Here is a 22,227-nt window from a genome sequence, read left to right on the forward strand (position 1 = left end):
CGTGACAGAAGAATGCAGGTGAGGGGCTCGGGTGGGGGCGGAAGTGGTGGCAGACACGGCAATAGGGGTGGCGGAAGTCACCGAGCGTGTGGCATCAGCGATGATGTGAGGGCTGGAAGTGGCTGTGGGCGTGGCCATGATGGGGGCGGAAGTGACATCAACAATCAGCGTGGGGGTGGTAGCTGCATCAGCCACATGGCTAATGGTGTTTCCAAGGCCAGGGGAATCTTCTGGAATGCTGTGCTTTTCCAGCAACATACTGCAGTTACTTGCCAAGGCTTCTGCCGAATCTCCCAAGCCTGTGGTCTCTACCAACTAGAAGGACAAGCATAATAGGCAGGTAACCTATCACCATCTCCAGGCTCATTTCAAAGTTACCTACTGGCTTTACTAGTACTGACATTTCATTGACATTGCTAGGTCAAAACCCTGGGACTACCTAGCAGCACTTTGGGAGTGCCTTCACTAATGGACTGCAGCGGTTCAAAAAGACACTGCGTCACCACTTTTTTTGAGATCAGTTAGGCATAGGTGTTGCTTTATCCATTCCTACAACAGAATTTAAAGAAAATCACTTTCTGGCCCAGCAACATTTTGAAACTTATGAATCATTATTTGGGAGCAGATGTAAGGGAGGGAACCTGGAGTTTCTTGTAAGAGTGAGCAGAGCAACATTATAAATTAAGTAAAACTTTGATATTGCTCATGATAAAACAAAAGTTGAGATGTTTTATTCCAATAGATGTTACGCACGAAGTATTCCTTAATGAGACAAACTTGGTGCTAGAGCAAAATATCCTGTGATCCAAATGTAACAGTTCTCTGCTTTTATCACCTGCCCTTATGTTTGGTGTCCTTTAATTTTCTTTCTGTGCTAATTGTCTCATTCATATTTGTAAAAAGGTTTTCTATTTGTTTCTACCTAATCTTCAACTCCCATTCCTTTACTACTTACCTCTGTTTTTGCTATCTGAGGTCTTTCAATTGGATTACTGATTAACTTTCTTTATGTACCTCCACTTTGGCAAGTCCAAGGTGGACAGTAAAATGTAATTGTTGGGAGTGGATGGGTAGGTAGCAGCATTTTTGCTAATTTCTATTTATTACGCAAGGAACTCCAAGATCGATGTGTGACATCGACTATGTTACTGAAAGTACTTGCCTCAAGCCTTTTCTGTGCGTGGGCACTTGTCGCGGCTGCACATGCATGCAGCTTAGAGGAGTGTTGGTGGAAAGTTAAAAGAAGTAGTGAAATAGTTACTGGCAAAAGAGGATTTTTTTTAATTTCAAAAATATACTTTATTCATAAAATACTTTGATCTATACAAATGGACATGCCTACATATATAAACATTCCATTTCTTTGCAAACCGAAACAGAGTAATCATTCCTATTTACAGGTCTGTACGGTTACATTTTTAGCTGAGGCGTCAGCAGAGCCCAAATGACTGTGCAGGCCTCCTGTTCTTCTTTAGGCAGGCAGATGTTACACGGTGGTCTTTCCCCACCGCGCCTTGGCGGCAGTTGCCCCAAGCTTCAGCGCGTCCCTCAACACGTAGTCCTGCACCTTGGAATGTGTCAGTCTGCAACACTCAGTCGGGGTCAACTCCTTCAGCTGGAAGATCAACAGGTTTCGGACCGCCCAGAGAGCGTCCTTCACCAAGTTGATGATCCTCCAGGCACAGTTGATGTTCGTCTCGGTGTGCATCCCGTGGAACAGGCCGTAGAGCACGGAGTCCCGCGTCACGGCGCTGCTTGGGACGAACCTCGACAAACACCACTGCGTTGCAGCTCTATAAAACTTTGGTTAGACCGCACTTTGAATACTGCGTCCAGTTCTGGTCGCCCTATTATAGGAAAGATGTGGATGCTTTGGAGAGGGTTCAGAGGAGGTTTACCAGGATGCTGCCTGGACTGGAGGAGGCATAGATAGAGTCGATAGCCAGAGACTATTTCCCAGGGCAGAAATGGCTAACACGAGGGGTCATAGCTTTAGGCTGGTTGGAGGAAAGTATAGAGGGGATGTCAGAGGTGGGTTCTTTACACAGAGTTGAGAGAACATAGAATGCGTTGCCAGCAGCAGTTGTGGAAGCAAGGTCATTGGGGACATTTAAGAGACTGCTGGACATGCATATGGTCACAGAAATTTGAGGGTGCATACATGAGGATCAATGGTCAGCACAACATTTGTGGGCTGAAGGGCCTGTTCTGTGCTGTACTGTTCTATGTTCTATTCCTCTCTAGACTTCTTCTGCGTAGGCACATTCCAGAAGGAGGTGTATGACAGTCTCATTCCCCCGCAGCCGCTTTGAAGGCAGCGTGCGGTGCGGCTGAGAGTCCGGGCGTGCATAAAGGATCTCACAGGCAGAGCCCTTCTCACCACCAGCCAAGCCATGTCTTTGTGTTTGTTGGAAAGTTCTGGCGATGAGGCATTCTGCCAAATGGCTTTGACAGTCTGCTCAGGGAACCGCTCAATAGGATCCGCCCTCTCCTTTTCCCGAAGGGTCTCGAGGACACTACGTGCTGACCACTTCCTGATGGACTTGTGGTCAGAGGTGTTTTTCTTCATAAACTTCTCCATCAAGGACAGGTGATACGGAATGGTCCAACTACTCTGAGCATTCTGCGGCAGAAGAGGCCAGGCCCATCCTTCGCAACACCAGGGACAGGTAGAACCTCAGTACGTCGTGACACTTGGTGTTTGCGTACCGGGGATCCACGCACAGCTTGATGCAGCCACACACAAAGGTGGCCATCAGGGTGAGGGTGGCATTGGGTATATTTTTTCCCCCGTTGCTCAGATCTTTGTATAGCAAGTCCCTTCGGACCCGGTCCATCTTTGACCTCCATATAAACTGGAAGATGGCCCGGGTGACTGCAGCGGCACAGGTTCTGGGAATAGGCCAGACCTGTGCCACGTATAATAGCAAGGACAGTGCCTCACACCTGATGACCAGGTTTTTTCCCGCAATGGAGAGCGACCGTAGCTTCCATCTGCCCAGTTCCTGCCTCACTTTGCTGATACGCTCCTCCCAAGACTTGGCGTATGCCCCAGCCCACCCCCGAACCAAATACCCAGCACCTTCAGGTGGTCGGTCCTGATTGTGAAGGGGTTCGAGGATTGGTCGGCCCAGTTCCCGAAGAGCATGGCCTCGCTCTTGCCTAGGTTTACCTTGGCCCCCGAGGCCCGTCCAAACTGGTCACATATGCACATATGTCTGCGCACGGCCAGCGGATCTGAGCAGAAAACGGCGACGTCATCCATGTACAGGGAGGCCTTAACCTGCAGGCCCCCACTGCCAGGAATAGTCACCCCTCTCAGGCTCGCATGCTTCCTGATGGACTCAGCAAATGGCTCTATGCAGCACACAAACAAACAAGGCAGGAGAGAGAGGGCAGCCCTGCCTGACTCCAGATCTGACTGGGAAGCTATCTGATTCCCACCCATTGATTTGAGACTGCACTGACAATGTTGGTGTAGAGCAGTCTGATCCAATTGCAGATTCCCTCCCCAAAGCCCATTTTAGAGAGAACATCTCTCATCTACCTGTGATATCCTGTCAAAGGCTTTCTCCTGGTCCAGGCTGATCAGGCAGGTGTCCAACCCTCTGTCCTGTACGTAGGCGATCGTAACCCTGAGGAGTGCGAGACTCTCAGCAATCTTCCTGCCCGGTACAGTATAGGTATGGTCAGGGTGAATCACCGATCCCAGAGCAGACCTGACCCGGTTGGCGATTACCTTTGACAGAATTTTGTAATCCGCATTCAACAGTGAGATTGGTCTCCAATTATTGAGTTCCTCCCTCTCCCCCTTCTGCTTGTAGATGAGGGTGATGGTGCCTTTCCTCATGGATTCACTCATGGTACCTGTCCGAAGCATACTGACATACACCTCCAGCAGGTCCTGGCCAATCAAGTCCCACAGAGCGGAATAGAGCTCAACCGGTAAGCCAACGCTTCCGGGAGTTTTATTCTTTTCGAAGGACTCAGCTTGTCCAGAGATAGCGGCTGGTCCAGCCTCTCGCATGTTCTGTCGTCTAAGACCTCCGTGATAGAGGACAGGAACGACTGGGAGGCCGCGCTGTCAGTCGGCTTCGCGTCATACAGACTGGCATAGAAGGATTTACTGATCCTCATGGCGTCAGCCTGAGATGACGTTATGGAGCCATCTTCCTTCAGGCTGCTGAGCACGGAGCTCTCTTTGTGCACCTTCTGGAAGAAGAAACGTGAGCACGTCTCGTCCTGCTCCACCGAGCGGACCCTGGACCGGAAGATTATCTTGGAGGCCTCCGAAGCAAAGAGCGAGGCTTGCTGGCCCTTCACCTCCTTGAGGTCCTCCGTGACATCGACCCCCAACGTCTGCAGCAGGAGCAGGTTCTGCATACTTTCCTGGAGCTGGGACAGTTTTCCCCGCCTCTCTCTCGCCTCCTGAACACCTTTGAGGATGAAGAACCTCTTGATGTTCCCTTTTACTGTTTCCCACCAGTCCACTGGGGACTCAAAGAGGGGCTAGGGGCGCTGAAGATGTCGTGCAGCTTGGCATCTTTTACCGTGTCCATCAGGGCTCTGGACGTAGCGTCCACCCCCCCCACCCCCCCGTCGGATTGTCCATCTGCATCAATGATACAGTTGAAGTCTCCAGCCTGGACGTAGCCAGCAACAGTGGAAGCTGCTGCAGGATGGCCAACCGTTTACTCTTACCCACTGTCTCTTACCCACTGTACACATTAATCAGTCTCAGGGGAGCATTCCTGTACATGATGTCGGTGAAGAGGCGCCCGCCCACCACCTCCTTAACCTCGGAGATGGTGAAGTTGCCTCCTCGGAACAGTATACCTCGGCTGGAGGCACGGCTATCGTTGCCCCCCCCGACCAAACTGACGGCCCATGGGCCCACAAGCTCGACCATCTCCTGTAGCTGCTGAGGTGCGGTATCTCACACTCCTACAGAAACAGGACGTCGGCTTTAACATTGGCCAGGAAGGCCATCGTAGAAACACATCGCGTAGCCGATTTGATGCTATGCACATTGATGCTGGCAATTTTTCACCCCATTTTAACAGTTTACGAGGTATAGAGTTGAGGCGGAGTGGGTTATAATGCCTGTGCCAGGGCATGTGATGGAGTAGATAGAGATGGCAGGCTGGATAGGAAGGGAGCCTTTTTTTGTTGCGGGGGTCAGAACGCCCCCTTCCTTGTGGATCACAATTGCTGCTTATTTGATGAAATGATACCCCTTAAATGTCTTTGTAGTGAACAGTACCCTTCTTTGATTTGAGCAGCTTCCTGGATTACAAAATGTGCCAGTCTAATGTAATATTTTGGGATTTGTCCTCCAATAACAATTCTGGGCATGCAGAAGCCATTTTGTTGACTTGATCTGGGTAATTGGGATTTCTTTAGTCATGGTTCAGTAGACAATGTAGGGATAAAACAAAAGGCTTACAGCAATAGAATGGATCTGATTGAATGGGAAAGATACAAGGAACAACAATAGGTGACCAAAAAAAACATTGAAAACGTAGTATGAAAAGAAACTTGCAAGGAACAGAAAAGTCAACAATTTCTATGATCACATTCGGGAATTAGTGAGGGAGGAGTGTTGTGGACTGTTTTAAAAACTGTTATCAGTGATATTGTCATTCAAAGTAAGAAAAGTTGAATAATTACTTTGTGAATATTTACAGTAGAGGAAGAGAAGAATGCCAGACATCCCAAGGAAACTTGGTTAGGGATTTGCCAGAATTAGCATGATTAAAAACATAAATAAGAAAATAATGGCACTAAAGAATTACAAATCCCAGCAGCAGATTGTTTTTGTTCTGCAATGTTAAAGTAAATAGGTGAGCATGCAGCAGCCCAGACTGCAAACTGCCAGCATTGTCTCCATTTGGGAACTGTCCCTTGAGATTGGAAAATCGAGCATGAAACTCTACTAAAGTTGAGAGGAAAGTAAGGATAGTGTAGACCAGCATAGAAGGCGCAAAAGGCATCACAAAAATAGAAGAAATTTAAAGGGCAAAAGATTGGCAAAAGAGGAGGGAAGTTTGGAAGATTAAAGTTGAAGTGAGGTGGTAGTGCCTTCTTGAATAGTTGGCAGTCCATGCGGTTCAGGTGCACTACAATACTGTTAGCGAGTTCTAGGATTTTGACTCAGTGACAGCAAAAGAACAGGATATATTTCCAAGTCAGGGTAGAGAGTCGCTTGGAGCAGAACACGCAGGTGGTGCTGTACCCATGCTTCTGCTGCCCTTGTCCTTCTTGAGAAAAGATACTAAAGGAACTAATAGGTCTACAGATTGAGAAGCCTTGTCAACTCAGTGACCTGTAACCTCGATCCTTAGCACAGTAGCCTTCTAGGAAAGAAAATATATAGAGCAATTCTGAGTAAAAGTTAGCAGAAAGTTAGACTAACTTCCAGAGTAGGAGTGTTTGGCTAGAAATTGACAGACTGGTTAAAAGGTGGAAAAGCTTAAAATTTCAGTTTTGTGTATCATTGTAAGAAGACTTCACAATTTAACAAGGAAGAATTAGTTCAGTTGAAATTAAAGATTGAGAAAGAAGTGTTATCTCTTTGGATTTAATGTTATAAAGCGATGGTGTTGAGCAGTAGGTGAAAAGTTGTTTTAAGAATTGTTTTCTAAACAGTTCTATATTTAGCTTTGTTTTATTATCTTTCCTTTTATGTCATAAACTTTTTATTTTTAAATGGAATCTGAAGCCTTGTGCTCTTGCTTTCAGCAAATGACCTTTGACCTATTTTTATGTCGTCATTTTGACTACAATACACTCTTTGCAGTTATTAGAGATTGCAAATAATGCTGTAGCACCAAAACCTGAGAAATCCTATTGTTTACAGTTTCCAACCTGAAAAGTTGCCAAGCTTAGCCCCTATTCCTAGTTTCATGTTGATTATACAAAACTCTATCCATACTACTGGTTATGATTCTTGTTGCAATGATTGAGTTGACAGATTTTTTTTAAACAATTAATATGATGGTCATATACCAAACATAAGCACACAAGGCTGAGGAGTAAAGTGAGCCTGTTTGCTCCACTATTAGCATATGCGAGTGGTGTAAAATGAACACATCTGAACAAGGCCCTAAAGGTTGACATAAAAAGTTAGAGAATATATCAACTCCAAGTAAATCAATAATTGGGTATTTGACTTTTTAGCACCTGCTTTGCCATTTTTGTTTTATCTTTTATGATTCTTTTAAAATCGTGATTTTTGCCAATCCTAGCATTTTCCCTTTCATTTGGACAAAACGGTCTATTTGCTGCTTTGTTTTGGGAATGTCAGCATTCCTCTGGCAACTAGCAGCTGTTAGAAAAAGTGATGTTGATTTTCTTTCCATTGTGAACGGAACTCCTCTTTGCTTATTCATTTTATTGTGTGAATTGATTTACTAAAAATGACCGCAGTCTACTGTGGTGAGTAGCATGTTTTGTATGTCAGGGAGCAGGAGAAACAGTTAAATTACCCAAGCTTCATTTTAGAATAGAAATAATTAAGATGACATTTTGTTTTGATTTGAGGCTTTCTATTGTTGAAGGCAGTCTCTTGTAAATAACTAAGGATAATGACTTTTACGGGGGGAAGAAAACACATTGTTTATATTTTGAAATGACATGAAAAATACTCCAGACATACTTGAGAAGTTCTGTTGTACTTTCCTCCTTCAAGAAACATAGGTACATTGATCACTACATTTGTCACAAAATGTAGGAGCGGAACAAGGCCCTTTGCCCCGTCGAGTCTGCTCCATCATTTGATCATGGCTGATATGTTTCTAAACTCCATTCTCCTGCCTTCTCCCTGTAACTGTCCATCCACTTACTAATCAAGAACCTTTCTACCACTGTCTTAAATACACTCAATGACTTGGTCTCCATAGTCTTCGGCAGCAATACATTCCACATTTTTACCACCCTCTGGCTGAAGAAATTCCTCCTCTTTGCTCTGAGGCTATTCCCTCTGGTCCAAGTCTCTCCGACTAGTGGAAACATCTTTTCAACATCTACTCTATCCAGGCCTCTCAAATTTCAATGTGATCACACCTCATTCTCCTAAACTCTATTCTGTACAGACCTGGGGTCTTCAACCCCTCCTCATAGGATAAGCCTATCATTCCCAGCTTCATTCTTGTAAACCTCCTCTGGACCCCATCCAATGTCAGCCCATTCTTCCTTGGATACGGTATCAGAAATGCTCTCAATATTCCAAATGTGGTCTGACCAGCACCTTGTACAGCTTCAGTATTACCACGCTACTCATGTATTCTAGCCCTCTTGAAATGAATGCTCACATTGCATTTGCTTTCCTAACTACCAACTGAACCTGTATGTAAACCTTAAGAGAATCCTGAACTAGGACTCCTACGTCCCCTTTCTGCTTCAGATTTCCAAAACCTTTCCCCATTTAGAAAATAGTCTCCAGCTCTATTCTTCTGATCAAAGTGCATAACCTACATTTTCTCACATTCTATTCTATCTGCCGCTTTGTCCAGTATCCTAACTTTTCCAAGTCCCTCTGCAGCGTCCTACTTCCTCAACACTATCTGTTCCACCATCTATGTTTGTATCATCTTCAAACTGAGCACAATGTCAGCAGGCTTTTTTCATCCAGATTGTTAACGTATGCCATGATAATTGTAAATACTGACTCCTGTGGAATTCCAGTAGTCACCAGCTGCCACCCTGAAAAAAGACCCTTTTATCTCCCAATCTCTGCTTCCTTCTAGTTAACCAATCCTTTATCTATACTATACCTTGTCTCTAACACTGTGTGGCACCCTATCAGAGGCCTTCTGGAAATCTAAATAGATCATGTTCACTGGCTGTCCTTTGTCTAATTTGTTCATTATCTTGTCAAAGAAATCAAAAATTTGTCAAGCATAACTTCTCCTTGACAAATCTATGTTGACTTAGCCTTATTTTACTATGCACTTCCAAGTATGGCACAATCTCGTACTTACTAATGGACTCTAAAATCTTACCAAAGGTCAAGCTAACTGTCCTTTTTAATTTCCTATCTTCTGTCTCCCTCCTTTCTTAAACAGAGGTGTTACACTAGCTGTTTTCCAGTCCTCTGGGTCCATCCTGACTCCAGCGATTTTCTGAAAGATCACCACCACTGCCTCCACAATCTCCTTCAGAGCCCTGGGGTGAAGTCCATCTGATATGGGTGATTTTATCCACATTTAGATCTTTCAGCTTCCCCAGCACATCTTTAGTGATGGCTGCTACCCTCACCTCTGCCTCATGACTCTCTTGAAGCTCTGGTATGCTGCTGATGTCTTTCACCATGAAGACTGATACGAAGTACCTATTCTGTTCCTCTGTCATTTCTTTGATCCCAGTTACAATTTCAGCAGCTTCATTTTCCAACATTTTAATGTCCACCCTTGCCTCTTTCTCCTTTTTATGTACATACAAAAAAACTCTTGCAATCGTCCTTTATATTACGAGCCAATTTGCCTTCCTATTTCATCATGTGGTCCCGTCGTCCATCCTCTTCCCCTGCCCACCCCACTCCACCCATCCACATTACCAGTTTTTTAAAAAATTATCCTCTGGTTTTTAAAGGCTCCTCAATCCTCTGGCTTCCCTCTAACCTTCACATTGTACGCTCTTTATTTTGCTTTTATACTATCCCTGACTTACCATGTCAGACATGGTTGCCTCATCCTCCCCTCATATGTTTCTTCTTCCATTGGATGCATTTCTGTCATGCCTGTTAATTGTAACCCCTTCTCCAAGGAATTCTTGCTAATGCTATTTCACTATTGTCCCTGCTACGCTATCCTTCCAATGAATTCTGGCCAGCTTCTCCCTCATTTGCTTTGATTGATATTGTCACATGTACTTAGGTGTTTTACATGCAGTACAGGCAGATCATACCATACAAAGATCATGGGGTGATATTGCCTTTACACAATTGCAGTACCATTCAATCTGATTCCAGCTTCTCTCCCTCAAACTACAGGGTGAATTCTGTTAGGGTCACTGTCCCCTATGGGTTTCTTTACCTTCAACTTCCTAATTAAATCTGTCTCATTACACATCATTAAATGTAGAATGGTCTGTTTGCTAGTGAACCCGACCCACAAGTTGCTCCAAAAAACCATCTCGTAGACTTTTCATGAATTCTAATTTTTGGGGTCTGTTACCAAACACATTTTCCCAGGCCACCTGCATATTTGAAGTCACCATGATGATTGTAATTTGTTGTATTTTGACAATGGGCAAAATTGCTATCCTTTTGGCTGCAGTGAGGCCGAAAGGGAACTATACTCAGCTTCTGAGCATACGCCAATGCCATAGGAGATTTCCTCATATTAACTGTTTTTTGACATCACCGATAAGTTTTAACTGTTTTTTGTTTGCAAATGTTTTCATACATTTTAGACATTGCAGTTCTCTAATTTAAGAACTGCAGCCAAATATCCAAGCTGTTTGGGGAAGTTGAAACACATTGACATACCCAGCTACTTAATTAATTTGGAATTTTAAATAACATCTTAAGCTCAATTTTTTTGAAGTTTTTTTCCCTGTAAGTAAGGCCTTTTTAAATCCAGTCATGGTAAAGAATTGGTTGAAGTTCAATTTCTTTGGATCTTGTGTCAATTTAAGTGCTATTCAGGACAGAAATGCTTGCAGGAAAGCTAAGGAATCCAGAGATGTTTTCTGTTTTTATTAAGTTACTGTTTACCTGTACCCAGCTGATATCCGTGTGTGACTCAAAACATGTTCCTTTATGGTATAAAAGTATGTCTTGATTTGGAACCTTTGCATGTTACCCTGACTTGTGTAATCTTAGTACCTTTCTTCATTGAAAAGCTGCTGCATTTGCTATAATAGTTTCAGTATCTGTATAATAGCTGTAATATTTTAGAATCTTAAGTGTCAGCACATTGCAAATTTTAAGAAAATCTGTAACAAAATTATCCAATTTAAAAATATTATGGTTCCATAATTTGATAACAGCCCACTTATTAGGTATTGTGGGCCTTGTCGTCTTAATGCACAGTGGCTCAGTGGTTTGCACTGGTGCCTTACAGCGCCAGGGGCCCGGGTTCGATTCCAGCCTCTGGCGACTGTCTGTCTAGAGTTTGCCCATTCTCCCCATGTCTGCATGGGTTACCTCCAGGTGCTCCGGTTTCCTCCTGCAGACCAAAGATGTGCAAGTTAGGTGAATTGGCCATACTAAATTGACCATAGTGTTCAGGGATGTGTAAGTTAGGTGCATTAGTCAGGGGAGATGTAGAGCAATAGAGTAGGGGAATGGGTCTGGATGGGTTACTCTTTAGACGGTTGGTGTGGACTTGTTGGGCCAAATAGCCTGTAGGGATTCTATGAATTAATATCAAGTAGTAATTATTGATTATTGGCTGAATTATATATGACAATACAGTTCATTTATTGTTAGTTTCTCATTTTAAAAAGTTGCCTTTGTAAATATTTCTTAAAATAAACCATTGTGAATATGTTGCTGCTTTGATCTGTGCAGGATGTGAAGTGGCATTGATTTTTTTGGATGAAAATGACAAACTACATAAATTTATCATCTGTTGGAAAGCTGCTGATAAAAGAAAGGACTTGAGGACTAAATGATGTTGTGGTTTGCTGAACTTATTCTTGGCCAGATGTGGATATATTTCAAATTTATAAGAGAATACCAATTCAAATCACCAGCATGTGTCAAGGTAGTAAATTATATTGGACAACTTCTGGTTTATAATGCACCAGTTTAGCATTATTGGTTAGCTTTTTAAAAAAAACTCAATAATACAGAGCAATCCTCTTTTCAAGTATTTAGGATGTTATTTTTCCCTGGTTTATTTGTGCACATGTAGTTTAGTACAATTTGTTGACCATGTACAGTTTATATCATTTGAAATTTCCAAAATCAGCAACAGCGGCACCAACCTGCAGGAGACAACTGGTCTGTTCAAACAAATTGCTATTGATTGTAGTAACATAAACATGGCTGTTTTACAGCCTCGATTGACTACAATATCTCTGTCAGTTAGTGTTGTATAATATTCCATGTTGCAACCTGTTCTTGAGACATACTTTGATAACTCTTCCTGCTTGAATAGCTGCCCTTGCCATCTTTTTGTTCTCGTTTGACTTTTATAACAAGATCTGCCATCTATCCCACTTTACTTTCCAGATGGAGAAGTTCCATGTTTTGTTAATTTGCGCATTAACACCCTGAATTGTGATTGAAGTGATACCCTGTGAGGCAGCAGTACTAACCACTGAGCCATCGTGCCGCTCCAAAGGTGTAGTGTTTTTTTTAACAATGACATCTAGATAGACTGTATGAAATTGGTGAATCTGGTTGTTGAGCAAATTACTTAGTGTGAGATTCCGAGTCTTTTTTCAAGAAGCTTTATTTTTCGTGAATTCATGGAGAGGCTGCCACAGTTGTCACTGTCTGAGTACTTTCTCGAGCTGAACAGAATCAACCTATATTCTTACAATGATAGAAACAACTTTTCTTACATTTCACACTTTACAATAATTCAAGATAAAGATAAGCACATTGCAGCTTTCGCCTTTGTTCTTTGATGTTGCTCAAGGACAGAGAAGCTAACGAGCTCAAGAAGTAACCCCAACATGAGCCTATAATACTCCTTATATTTCATCAAATTATAGTTGCACAACCTCAGTCTTTATCTCCAGCAGTATTTTTCCACTAAAACGAGAGTCTGAGAGCCAAGATAGCTTTTACCTTGGTCAGGTATTCCATCATGCAGCAGTATGCAGAGTTCTTATACTTCCATACTGGTAATGACAATGGTCCTGTTCCACATAAAGAAAATACGACAACTTAGTGATTTGTACCAGGTTTTAACTTAACCAAATTCTTTGTTTCAGTCTATCTTCAGAGAGATTAAAGAAATTTACGCAAATGATACCTCTTTTTGAGATCATAAGAGATAACGTTCTCAAATCCCTCGGTTATATTGTGACATGTAGTTTGATGTTAGACAGTATGAATGCACTAAAACATAAATGGCAGAGGCAAGTGGCAAAAGTGAATATCATCACCATTGTCCCGAAGAATTAAAACCAAAACTACGAACCAAAGCTCTCAACATTCTTTATATTTTCGGTGTTTGCATTATGTCAGAAAGAGTTTTTTAATGCAAGTTACTTTTTTAAAAAAACTACTTGTAAAAATGCAAGCTGGAAAAATATCTCTGGTTTTCTCTACTAATACCCTAATTAAAGAGTAAGTCATAATGGACATTTTACAAACTGTATATGAAGAGTTTTAATTAGAAGAGTAAGAGTGTCATCGGCAAGGCCAGCAATTTTTGTCTTTCCATGTCACACTTGCTCTTTGAGATGCTTCTGAAATTCAGATGGATGGAGAAAATGTGAACAGTTCCTATTTTAAAACAAAAATAATCATGGTGGGTATTCATTTTAAACTGATTTTATGCTATAATTATAGATGCTAGTCATTATACCACCACTGTAACTTTCTGTTCAAACTGTTTGTAAGGCCTCTTTGGAAAATTAACATTTCCTCTGATCTCTCCTTGCCTTCTAGGTGTCAGCTGTGATGCATGTTTAAAAGGAAATTTTCGAGGTCGCAGATATAAGTGCTTAATTTGTTACGACTACGACCTGTGCGCATCTTGTTATGAAAGTGGGGCCACTACTACAAGGCATACAACTGACCATCCAATGCAGTGCATATTAACAAGAGTAGATTTTGGTAAGTGTTTTAAAGGACTGATATCTCGCAGTTTTGTAAAATGCGAATAGAAGTGTACTGTTAGCAAAAGCTGGAATATGAAGATTAAAATTGAATAGTTGGGAAAGCAGATTTCAGTTAAAGCATGAAAAGATTTTGCATTTCATAATGGTTCCATTATGATTAGCCATTGATTTTGCTTCATTGTAATTTTTTTAAAATCTGTCAATAGTGTTCCCAGATTTACAAACTACTTTTGGCAACTTGATAGTTGGTTTTAATTTAACAGTTTGTGTACGTGCATATACCAGGTATTTGTCATGGGCATACTACCTCAACTCTCTCAAACTGCTTGTCCCAGAGAACCTTAGAATCAAAACCGTTTGTATTATCTGACGTTCTATCTGATTTACTGAACGATAACAAAGAACAGTATAGCAAAAGGACAGGAGCTTTGGCCCACCAAGATTGAGCTGACACATGATGCCTTTCTAAGCTAAAAATATTTTGTCTCTATACCGTTCATATCCCTCTATTCCCTGCCTATTCATGCATTTGTCAAGATGCTTCTTCAATGATGCTATTGTAGCTGTCTCCACCACCACCTTTGGCAGCGTATACCAGGCATTTGCCAAATATTATGTAAAAAAAAACTTGTCTCTCACATCTCCTTTAAACTTACCCCCTTTTACCTTAAACCTATATCCCCATGTAATTGACATTTCAATCCTGAGAAAAAGACATTGTCTATGCATTCTATCTGTCCCCCTCATAGTTTTGTAAACATCTATTAGGTCGTCCCTCATCCTTCGATGTTCAAGTGAAAACAAGTCAAGTTTGTCCAATCTCTCCTCATAACTAATATCCTCCAAACCAGGCAACATTCTGGTAAATACTGGAGTATTGTATTCACATTGGGCCCCACGTTACAGGAATGATGTGAACACATTGAAGAGTGCAGAAACTAGTTATAAGAATAGTTCCAGGAATGAGGATCTTCACTTATGAGGATAGATTGAATAAGGTGGGACTGTCTTGGAGAGAAGCAGGTTGTGAGGTGATCTGATAGAGGTTTTCAAAACTGAGACAAGTTGGATAAGCTAAATAGGAAGAAACTGTTTTTGTTTGTAAAACGAACAACAACAAAAGAGCTTGGATTTAAAGTGATCTGCAAAAGAAGCCAGGGTAATGTAAAGAAACGCATTTTCATTCTGCATGTAGCTAAGGTACAGAAGCATTGTCTGAAAATGTGGTGGAGGCAGGTTCAATTGGGACGTTCAGGAGAGAATTGGATGATTATTCGAATAGAAATAGTGTACAGAAGTATGGAGAAAACGCAGAAGATTAGCACCAATAGTATATTCATTCAGCAAGCCAGTGGGGGTATGATAGTCCACCACCTTGAAGACAATAAAAATGGGCAACAATTGCTGGCTTTATCAGTAACCTACTTCCCATGAACAATGCATAATTTTATTCAAGTGCATCAATTCTACTCCCTTGCCAGTGATGCTTTCCCTATACCTTTTTCTTCCACCCTTTGGCCATTGACTTTGAGAGGTGGTATGTGGGATTGCATGAATTAGACATATGCCATCAATCTTGCCTACAAAACCTGATGTGATTCTTGAACCGGAGTTAATTATATGGTGTAAAGATCAAATGTAATTTCAAAGCAGTTGAGAGTTTTGAGAGATTATTCCTAATCTCTCAAAACTCTCCTAATTCCTAAGTATAAAACAGGTTAATTGACAAAATAGCTGTTAAGATTTTGCCCTTTCGCACGAACTGCTTTTCTGTAAAAATTGTTGTACATGTGTTAATGGTCTGTAAATGCTTGTTATTGTATACCTGTGTAAGTGGATGTCTAACTGTCTTTTAACAAAATGGAATACATCACCTTTTAATTGAGTGGTTGAATATTAGTACCCTCTGAAGTGGTCTAACGAGAAACTTTGTTGGGTAACATACGTATATCCCTTTTCAAGATGGCAGCCCAATGCTTTTTCAAGCCATTTTAACTTTATAAAAGGAGGGATCGGGTTTCCCATAGCCAGGGGGAGGAAATAAACTTTTTGCTGTATTTGAAAATGAGCAGAGTGTATTGTTGGACTACTTGCAGTGAGGGCAACTTAGTTCTACCAAGCCCAATTTTGTTTTTTGCCATGCACTTCCCAGCATGGCTTAATGAATGATAACAATGAGCACAGGGCCGAACTAATTTTCTTTCCAATCTGTTTCCTTGGCAGGCAACATCAAAATCAGTTGAGTCCTATTCCCCTGCCCATTTTCATATCTGCTAACTCGGTGTAGGGTAACTTTCTAACTCACCTCTGGATTGGCAACCAGTGTATATGTCTTCTCAGCAAATGGAAGGTTGTACTTCCAAGTTTGCTTCTCAAGTTCAAGGGACGATGACTTGAAAGACTGTAGTGAAAATCTAGTGTGGCCATCCACTACCAGATCGAGCTGAACCATGTAAAACACATTACGTCCTGCTCTCTTCTGCTAAAACTTGCTGTCATTCCAGGATAATCCTCAAATACAAAGATAATCTCATCATTTATTTATGGTAAATCATTGTTTGTACTCTTCTTTCTTGTCCTCTCACCCCTGCCTGTACAAACCAAGATGAGGAATTAATGAACATGTTTGTCAGTAAATTGGCAACAATTCTATCACCTTCCATTAACTTACCTTGCCAAACTTTAATGTTTCCATTTGCCATGGCCTTGTGCTCACATCTTTCTCTAGTTTGTCTCCCCCTCATGAGATGCTCCCTGTATATACTCATCTTGGCTATATGTGGGGGGGGGGGGGGTGTCAAAACGTGTGGCGCTGGAAAAGTACAGCCAACTTGCGGAACGTTTCAGAGAAACATTTTAGTATGGGACATACACACTAAACATCCCCAGCGCTCTGTAGCTGACCACTTCGTCAGCTCCCCTTCCCTCTTTGCCAATGGCATGAGAGTCCTTGGCCGCCTCCACCACCAAATCCTCACCACCTGACAAGTGGAGGAAGAACACGTCATCTTCTGCCTTGGGACCTTCTAACCACATGGAACCTATGTTGATTTCACCAGTTTCCTCATCTCCCCTCCCCCCACATTATTCCAGATTCAATCTTCCAACTCGGCAGCCCCCTCTTGAACTGTCCTACCTGTCCATCCTTCCAACCAATCCGTTCCACCCTCTGCTCTGACCTATTCTGTTCCACCCTCTGCTCTGACCTATCACCATCACCCCCCACCTGTCCAGCTATGCTTTTCCAACGTCACACCTTTTTACTCTGGTCTCCAGCACCTGCAGTCCTCACTTTCTCCTCCTCCTTGACTATATGTAGGTACATTGACAGCATTGAAAAGGCATGGTTAGTAAGTTTGCAAATGACACTAGAATAGCAGGTATATTGGACAGTGAGGAGGGTTATCTGAAATTGGAGCTGGACCTTGATCAGCTGGGGAAATGGGCCAACAAATGGCAAATGGAATTTAATATAGATAAGTGTGAGGTCTTGTGTTTTGGAATGTCAAATTAAGGCAGGAGTTCCATGGTGAATGATGGGGCCTTAAGGAGTGTAGTGGAACAGAGGGACCTTGGAGTTAGTACATGGTTCTCTAAAAGTGGTGTCGCAAGTAGACAGGGCAATGAAAAAGGCATACTGGTCTTGATCAATCAGGCCATTGAGTATAGAAATTAGGAAGTTATGTTGCAGTTGTACAGGATGTTGGTGAGGCTGCACTTGGAGTGTTGTGTTCAGTTTTTGACACCTTGCTATAGGAAGAATATTATTAAACTGGAAAAAGTGCAGAAGAAATTTCCAAGGATGTTGCCAGGACTCAACAGTCTGAGCTATGGGGAGACGTTGGACAGACTGAGACGTTTTTCTTTAGAGCCTAGGAGGTTTGGGGGGGGTGGGGGAGAGGAGGGAAATCTCATAGAAGGCTATAAGGTCATGGGGCATGGATAGGGTGAATACACTCCAGTCTTTTTCCCAGGGTTGGAGAATCAAGGATGAGAGGGTGTCAGTTTAAGGTTAGTGGGGAAAGAATAAAAAGGAACTTCGGGGCAATGTTTTTACACAGAGGGTAGTACACGTGTGGAATGAGCTGCCAGCAGAAGTGGTTGAGGCATGTAAATTAACAACATTTAAAAGGCATTTGGACAAATACATGGATAGAAAAAATTTCAAAAGATCTGGACCAAATGCAGGGAAATGGGGTTCGTGTGGACAGACACTTAGTTTGGCATGGGCCAGTTTGGGCCAAAGGGCCTGTCTCTGTGCTGTAGGACTGTGTAACTTGCTGTCTTTTCCCACTAAATGGCTGATCATTCAACTACTATTCCTTGCCACCGATTAGTCAATATTGTAACCAGTTCTCTCTCAAATGGATCCTCCTCCTTTAAATCTTCCGTCAATACCCCTTTCCTTGAAATTCCTAGCCCCAGTATCCTTGCAAATTATTGTTCGGTTCCAACCTGTCTCCCTCTCCCCTTAAATATGTTGTCTCCTTCCAAATTAATTTCTGTTCTTTCTTAGAATTCATGTTTGAGTCGTTATCATCAAATCTCCACCTTTGTCACAAATGGCCCTTATCCTGAATGATAAGGTGACTAATGTGACTGTGACACATGATACATTTCCTTTCTTAGGCCACCTTCACCTCTCTGTATCCTTAGAATTGAACACACCATCCCGCTCTGCCTGTATGCAAGATTTTACTCTCTTATGGGATTGGGTATTGCCAGCAAGACCAATATTATTGCCTTAATTGCTTTTGAACTGAGTGACTTGCTAGGCCAGCTCTGAAGGTAATTAAGAATCAACTACAATGTTTGGGAGTAGATTTGTAGCTTGGGTGCTCGTTGTGCTTCTGTTCGCCGAGCTGGGAATTTGTGTTGCAGACGTTTCGTCCCTTGTCTAGGTGACATCCTCAGTGCATGGGAGCCTCCTGTGAAGCGCTTCTGTGATGTTTCCTCCGGCATTTATAGTGATTTGTACCTGCCGCTTCAGTTTGTCAGTTCCAGCTGTCTGCTGCAGTGGCCGGTATATTGGGTCCAGGTCAATGTGCTTATTGATTGAATCTGTGGATGCTTGCCATGCCTCAAGGAATTCCCTGGCTGTTCTCTGTTTGGCTTGTCCTATGATAGTAGTGTTGTCCCAGTCAAACTCATGTTGCTTGTCATCTGCGTGTGTGGCTACTAAGGATAGCTGGTCGTGTCGTTTCGTGGCTAGTTGGTGTTCATGGATGCGGATCGTTAGCTGTCTTCCTGTTTGTCCTATGTAGTGTTTTGTGCAGTCCTTGCATGGGATTTTGTACACTACGTTGGTTTTGCTCATGCTGGGTATCGGGTCCTTCGTTCTGGTGAGTTGTTGTCTGAGAGTGGCTGTTGGTTTGTGTGCTGTTATGAGTCCTAGTGGTCGCAGTAGTCTGGCTGTCAGTTCGGAAATGTTCTTGATGTATGGTAGTGTGGCTAGTCCTTTGGGTTGTGGCACGTCCTCATTCCGTTGTCTTTCCCTTAGGCATCTGTTGATGAAATTGTGGAGGTATCCGTTTTTGGCGAATACATTGTATAGGTGTTCTTCTTCCTCTTTTTTGCAGTTCTGATACACTGGAGGTTGGTGGGGTGGTAGGTGAGGACCAGTGGGGTTCTGTCCTGGTGGCGATTGGAGGGGCAGGGTTCAAGGGCGGAGGAGCCGGAAGTGGAGATGCGGTGGAGAGCATCGTCAACCACGTCTGAGGGGAAATTGCGGTCTTTGAAGAAGACCCTCTAACCACAAGGGATGAATGCAGATTTCTCCAGCTTTTTCATTTCTCCCCCCACCCCCCCCCTTTTCTCAGTCCCAACCCTCAGACTCAGTACCGCCTTCTTGACCTGCAATCTTCTTCCCGACCTCTCCGCCCCCACCCTCCCTCCGGCCTATCACCCTCACCTTAACCTCCTTCCACCTATCGTATTCCCTCGCCTAAGTCCGTCCTCCCTACCTTTTATCTTCGCCTGCTTGGCACACCCTCCTCATTCCTGAAGAAGGGCTTATACCTAAAACGTCGATTCTCCTGCTCCTGTGATGCTGCCTGACCTCCTGCGCTTTTTCAGCAACACATTTTTAAGCTCTGATCTCCAGCATCTGCAGTCCTCACTTTCTCCCTGTTGGGCCGAAGGGTCTGTTTCCATGCTTTAAGTAATCTAATTAAAAAAAAACCTAAGTCTCACATTTAATCCGAAAATGAATTTGCAGTGTCCTTTGAGATTATTGAAATTGTCTATTTATCCGTAGAAACAGACAAAGTCTTTTCCCTGGGGTGGGGGGAGTCCAGAACTAGAGGGCATAAGTTTAGGGTGAGAGGGAAAAGATTTAAAAGAGACTTAAGGGGCAATTTTCTCACACAGAGGGTGGTATCTGTATGGAACGAGCTGCCAGAGGAAGTGGTAGAGGCTAGTACAATTGCAACATTTAAAAGGCATCTGGATGGGTATATGATTAGGAAGGGTTTGGAGGGATATCGGCCAGGTGCTGGCAGGTGGGGCAAGATTGGATTGGGATATCTGGTCGGCATGAACGAGTTTGACAATAGGGTCTGTTTGCGTGCGGTACATCTCTTTGACTCTATTTGTAACATCGGTCAGCCATCTTGGCTCATCAGCCCGAAACCCTCATTCATGCTTTTGTTACCTCTAGATTCTACTATTTCCAGTGTAATCCTATATGGATTCCATTCTACCTTCTATAAACAAAGTCATCCTAAACTTTCCTGGCTAGGTCTTAAGTTGTGGCAAGTCCCAGTTTCTACTGTTGCAGTACTTGCTGATGTGAATTAGCCCCTGGTCAAGCAATGTCTTTGCTTTTAAAGCTCCGTTGGTTTTGAAATTTCTTACCCCATCCTCTGAGATATCTCTGCTCATCTAATTTGGCCCTTGAGTTTATTTATTTCACTATTAAAGAACATGTCTCCAGTTGCCTACAAACTCTTGGATATACTCCAACTTCTGGATTATACTCCCTAATCTTCTCCACTCCTCTGCCTTGCTTTCTTCCTTTTAAGAGAATCTTTAAACCTATCTTTACCAAGCCATTGCTCATCTAAGCTGTAAACTCTTGATGCAGCTCATTGTTGTTCTGTGTTCTAAAATGCTCCTGAGAAGACCTTTTGGGATGATTTGTTATAGTAAAACATCTGCCGCTCTTCCCTCATCAATCCTCTTATTACTAGTTCAAAAACTCAATCAAGTTTGTGAGACATGATTTCTCAGACACCCAGCCATGCTGACTCTCTTTGCCTTTCTAAATACATGTAAATTCTGTCCCTCAGGATTCTCTCCAACAACTTGCCCACCACCAATGTCAGGCTCACAGGTCTATAGTTCCCTAGCTTTTCCTTACCATCTTTCTTAAATGGTGGCACACCATGTTAGCCAACCCCCAGTCTTCCCGGACCTCAACTGTGACTATCATTGATACGAATATCTCAGCAAGAGGCCCAGCAATCACTTCCCTCGCTTTCCACAGAGTTCTAGGGTATCCCTGATCAGGTCCTGGGGATTTTATGCGTTTCAAGAAATCTAGCACTACCTCCTCTGTAATATGGACACTTTTCAAGATGTCACCATCTATTTCCCCACATTCTATATCTTCCGTGTCCTTCTCCACAGTAAACGCTGATGCACAATATTTGTTTAGTATTCCCCCAATCTCCTATGGCTCCACACACAGGCTGCCTTACTCATCTATGAGGGGTCCTATTCTCTTTGTGTTAATCCTTTTGTCCTTAATGTATTTGTAAAATCCCTTTGGATTCTCTATAACTCTATTTGCCAAAGCTATCTCATGTCCCCTTTTTGCCCTCCTGATTTCCCTCTTAATTATAATCCTACTGCCTTTATATTCTTCTAGGGAGTCACTCGATCTCTCCTGTCTATATCTAACATATGCTGCTTTCTTTTTCTTAACCAAAACTTCAATTTCTCTCGTCATCCAGTTTTGCCTACACCTACCAGCCTGTCCTTTCACCCTAATAAGACTATACTGTCTCTGGACACTTCTTACCTAATTTTTGAAGGCTTCCCATTTTCCAGCCAACTCTTTACTTGTGAACATCTGCCCTCAATCGGCTTTTGAAAGTTCTAGCCTAATACCGTCAAAGTTCGCCCTCGCCCGATTTAGAACTTTGGCTTTTAGATCTGGTCTATCCTTTTCCATCACTATTTTAAAACTAATACAATTATGGTTGCTGGCCCCAAAGTGCTCCCCAGTGACACCTCAGTCACCTGCCCTACCTTATTTTGCAAGAGTAGGTCAGGTTTTGCACTTTCTCTAATAGGTACATCCAAATACTGAATCAGAAAATTGTCTTGTACACTCCTGAACAAATTCCTCTCCATCTAAACCCTTAACATTAAGGCAGTCCCAGTCCATGTTTAGAAAATTAAAATCCCCTGCCATAACCACCCTACTATTCTTAAAGATAACTGATCTCCTTACAAATTTGTTTCTCAATTTCCTAC

The 22,227-nt window shown here is 42.7% G+C and overlaps 1 protein-coding gene across 1 annotated transcript in view; it reads left to right on the top strand.

The window, feature by feature from the left end:
* Nucleotides 1-22,227, top strand: part of kcmf1 (potassium channel modulatory factor 1) — a 125,504-nt gene that overhangs the window by 50,000 nt on the left and 53,277 nt on the right. The window contains exon 2 of the mRNA XM_043719754.1: nt 13,574-13,741. Coding sequence (XP_043575689.1) covers nt 13,574-13,741 — 168 coding nt within the window. The remainder of the gene's footprint in view (nt 1-13,573; nt 13,742-22,227) is intronic.

The sequence above is a fragment of the Chiloscyllium plagiosum genome, chromosome 2 (genome assembly GCF_004010195.1).
Source record: "Chiloscyllium plagiosum isolate BGI_BamShark_2017 chromosome 2, ASM401019v2, whole genome shotgun sequence".
Taxonomy (NCBI): Eukaryota; Metazoa; Chordata; class Chondrichthyes; order Orectolobiformes; family Hemiscylliidae; genus Chiloscyllium; species Chiloscyllium plagiosum.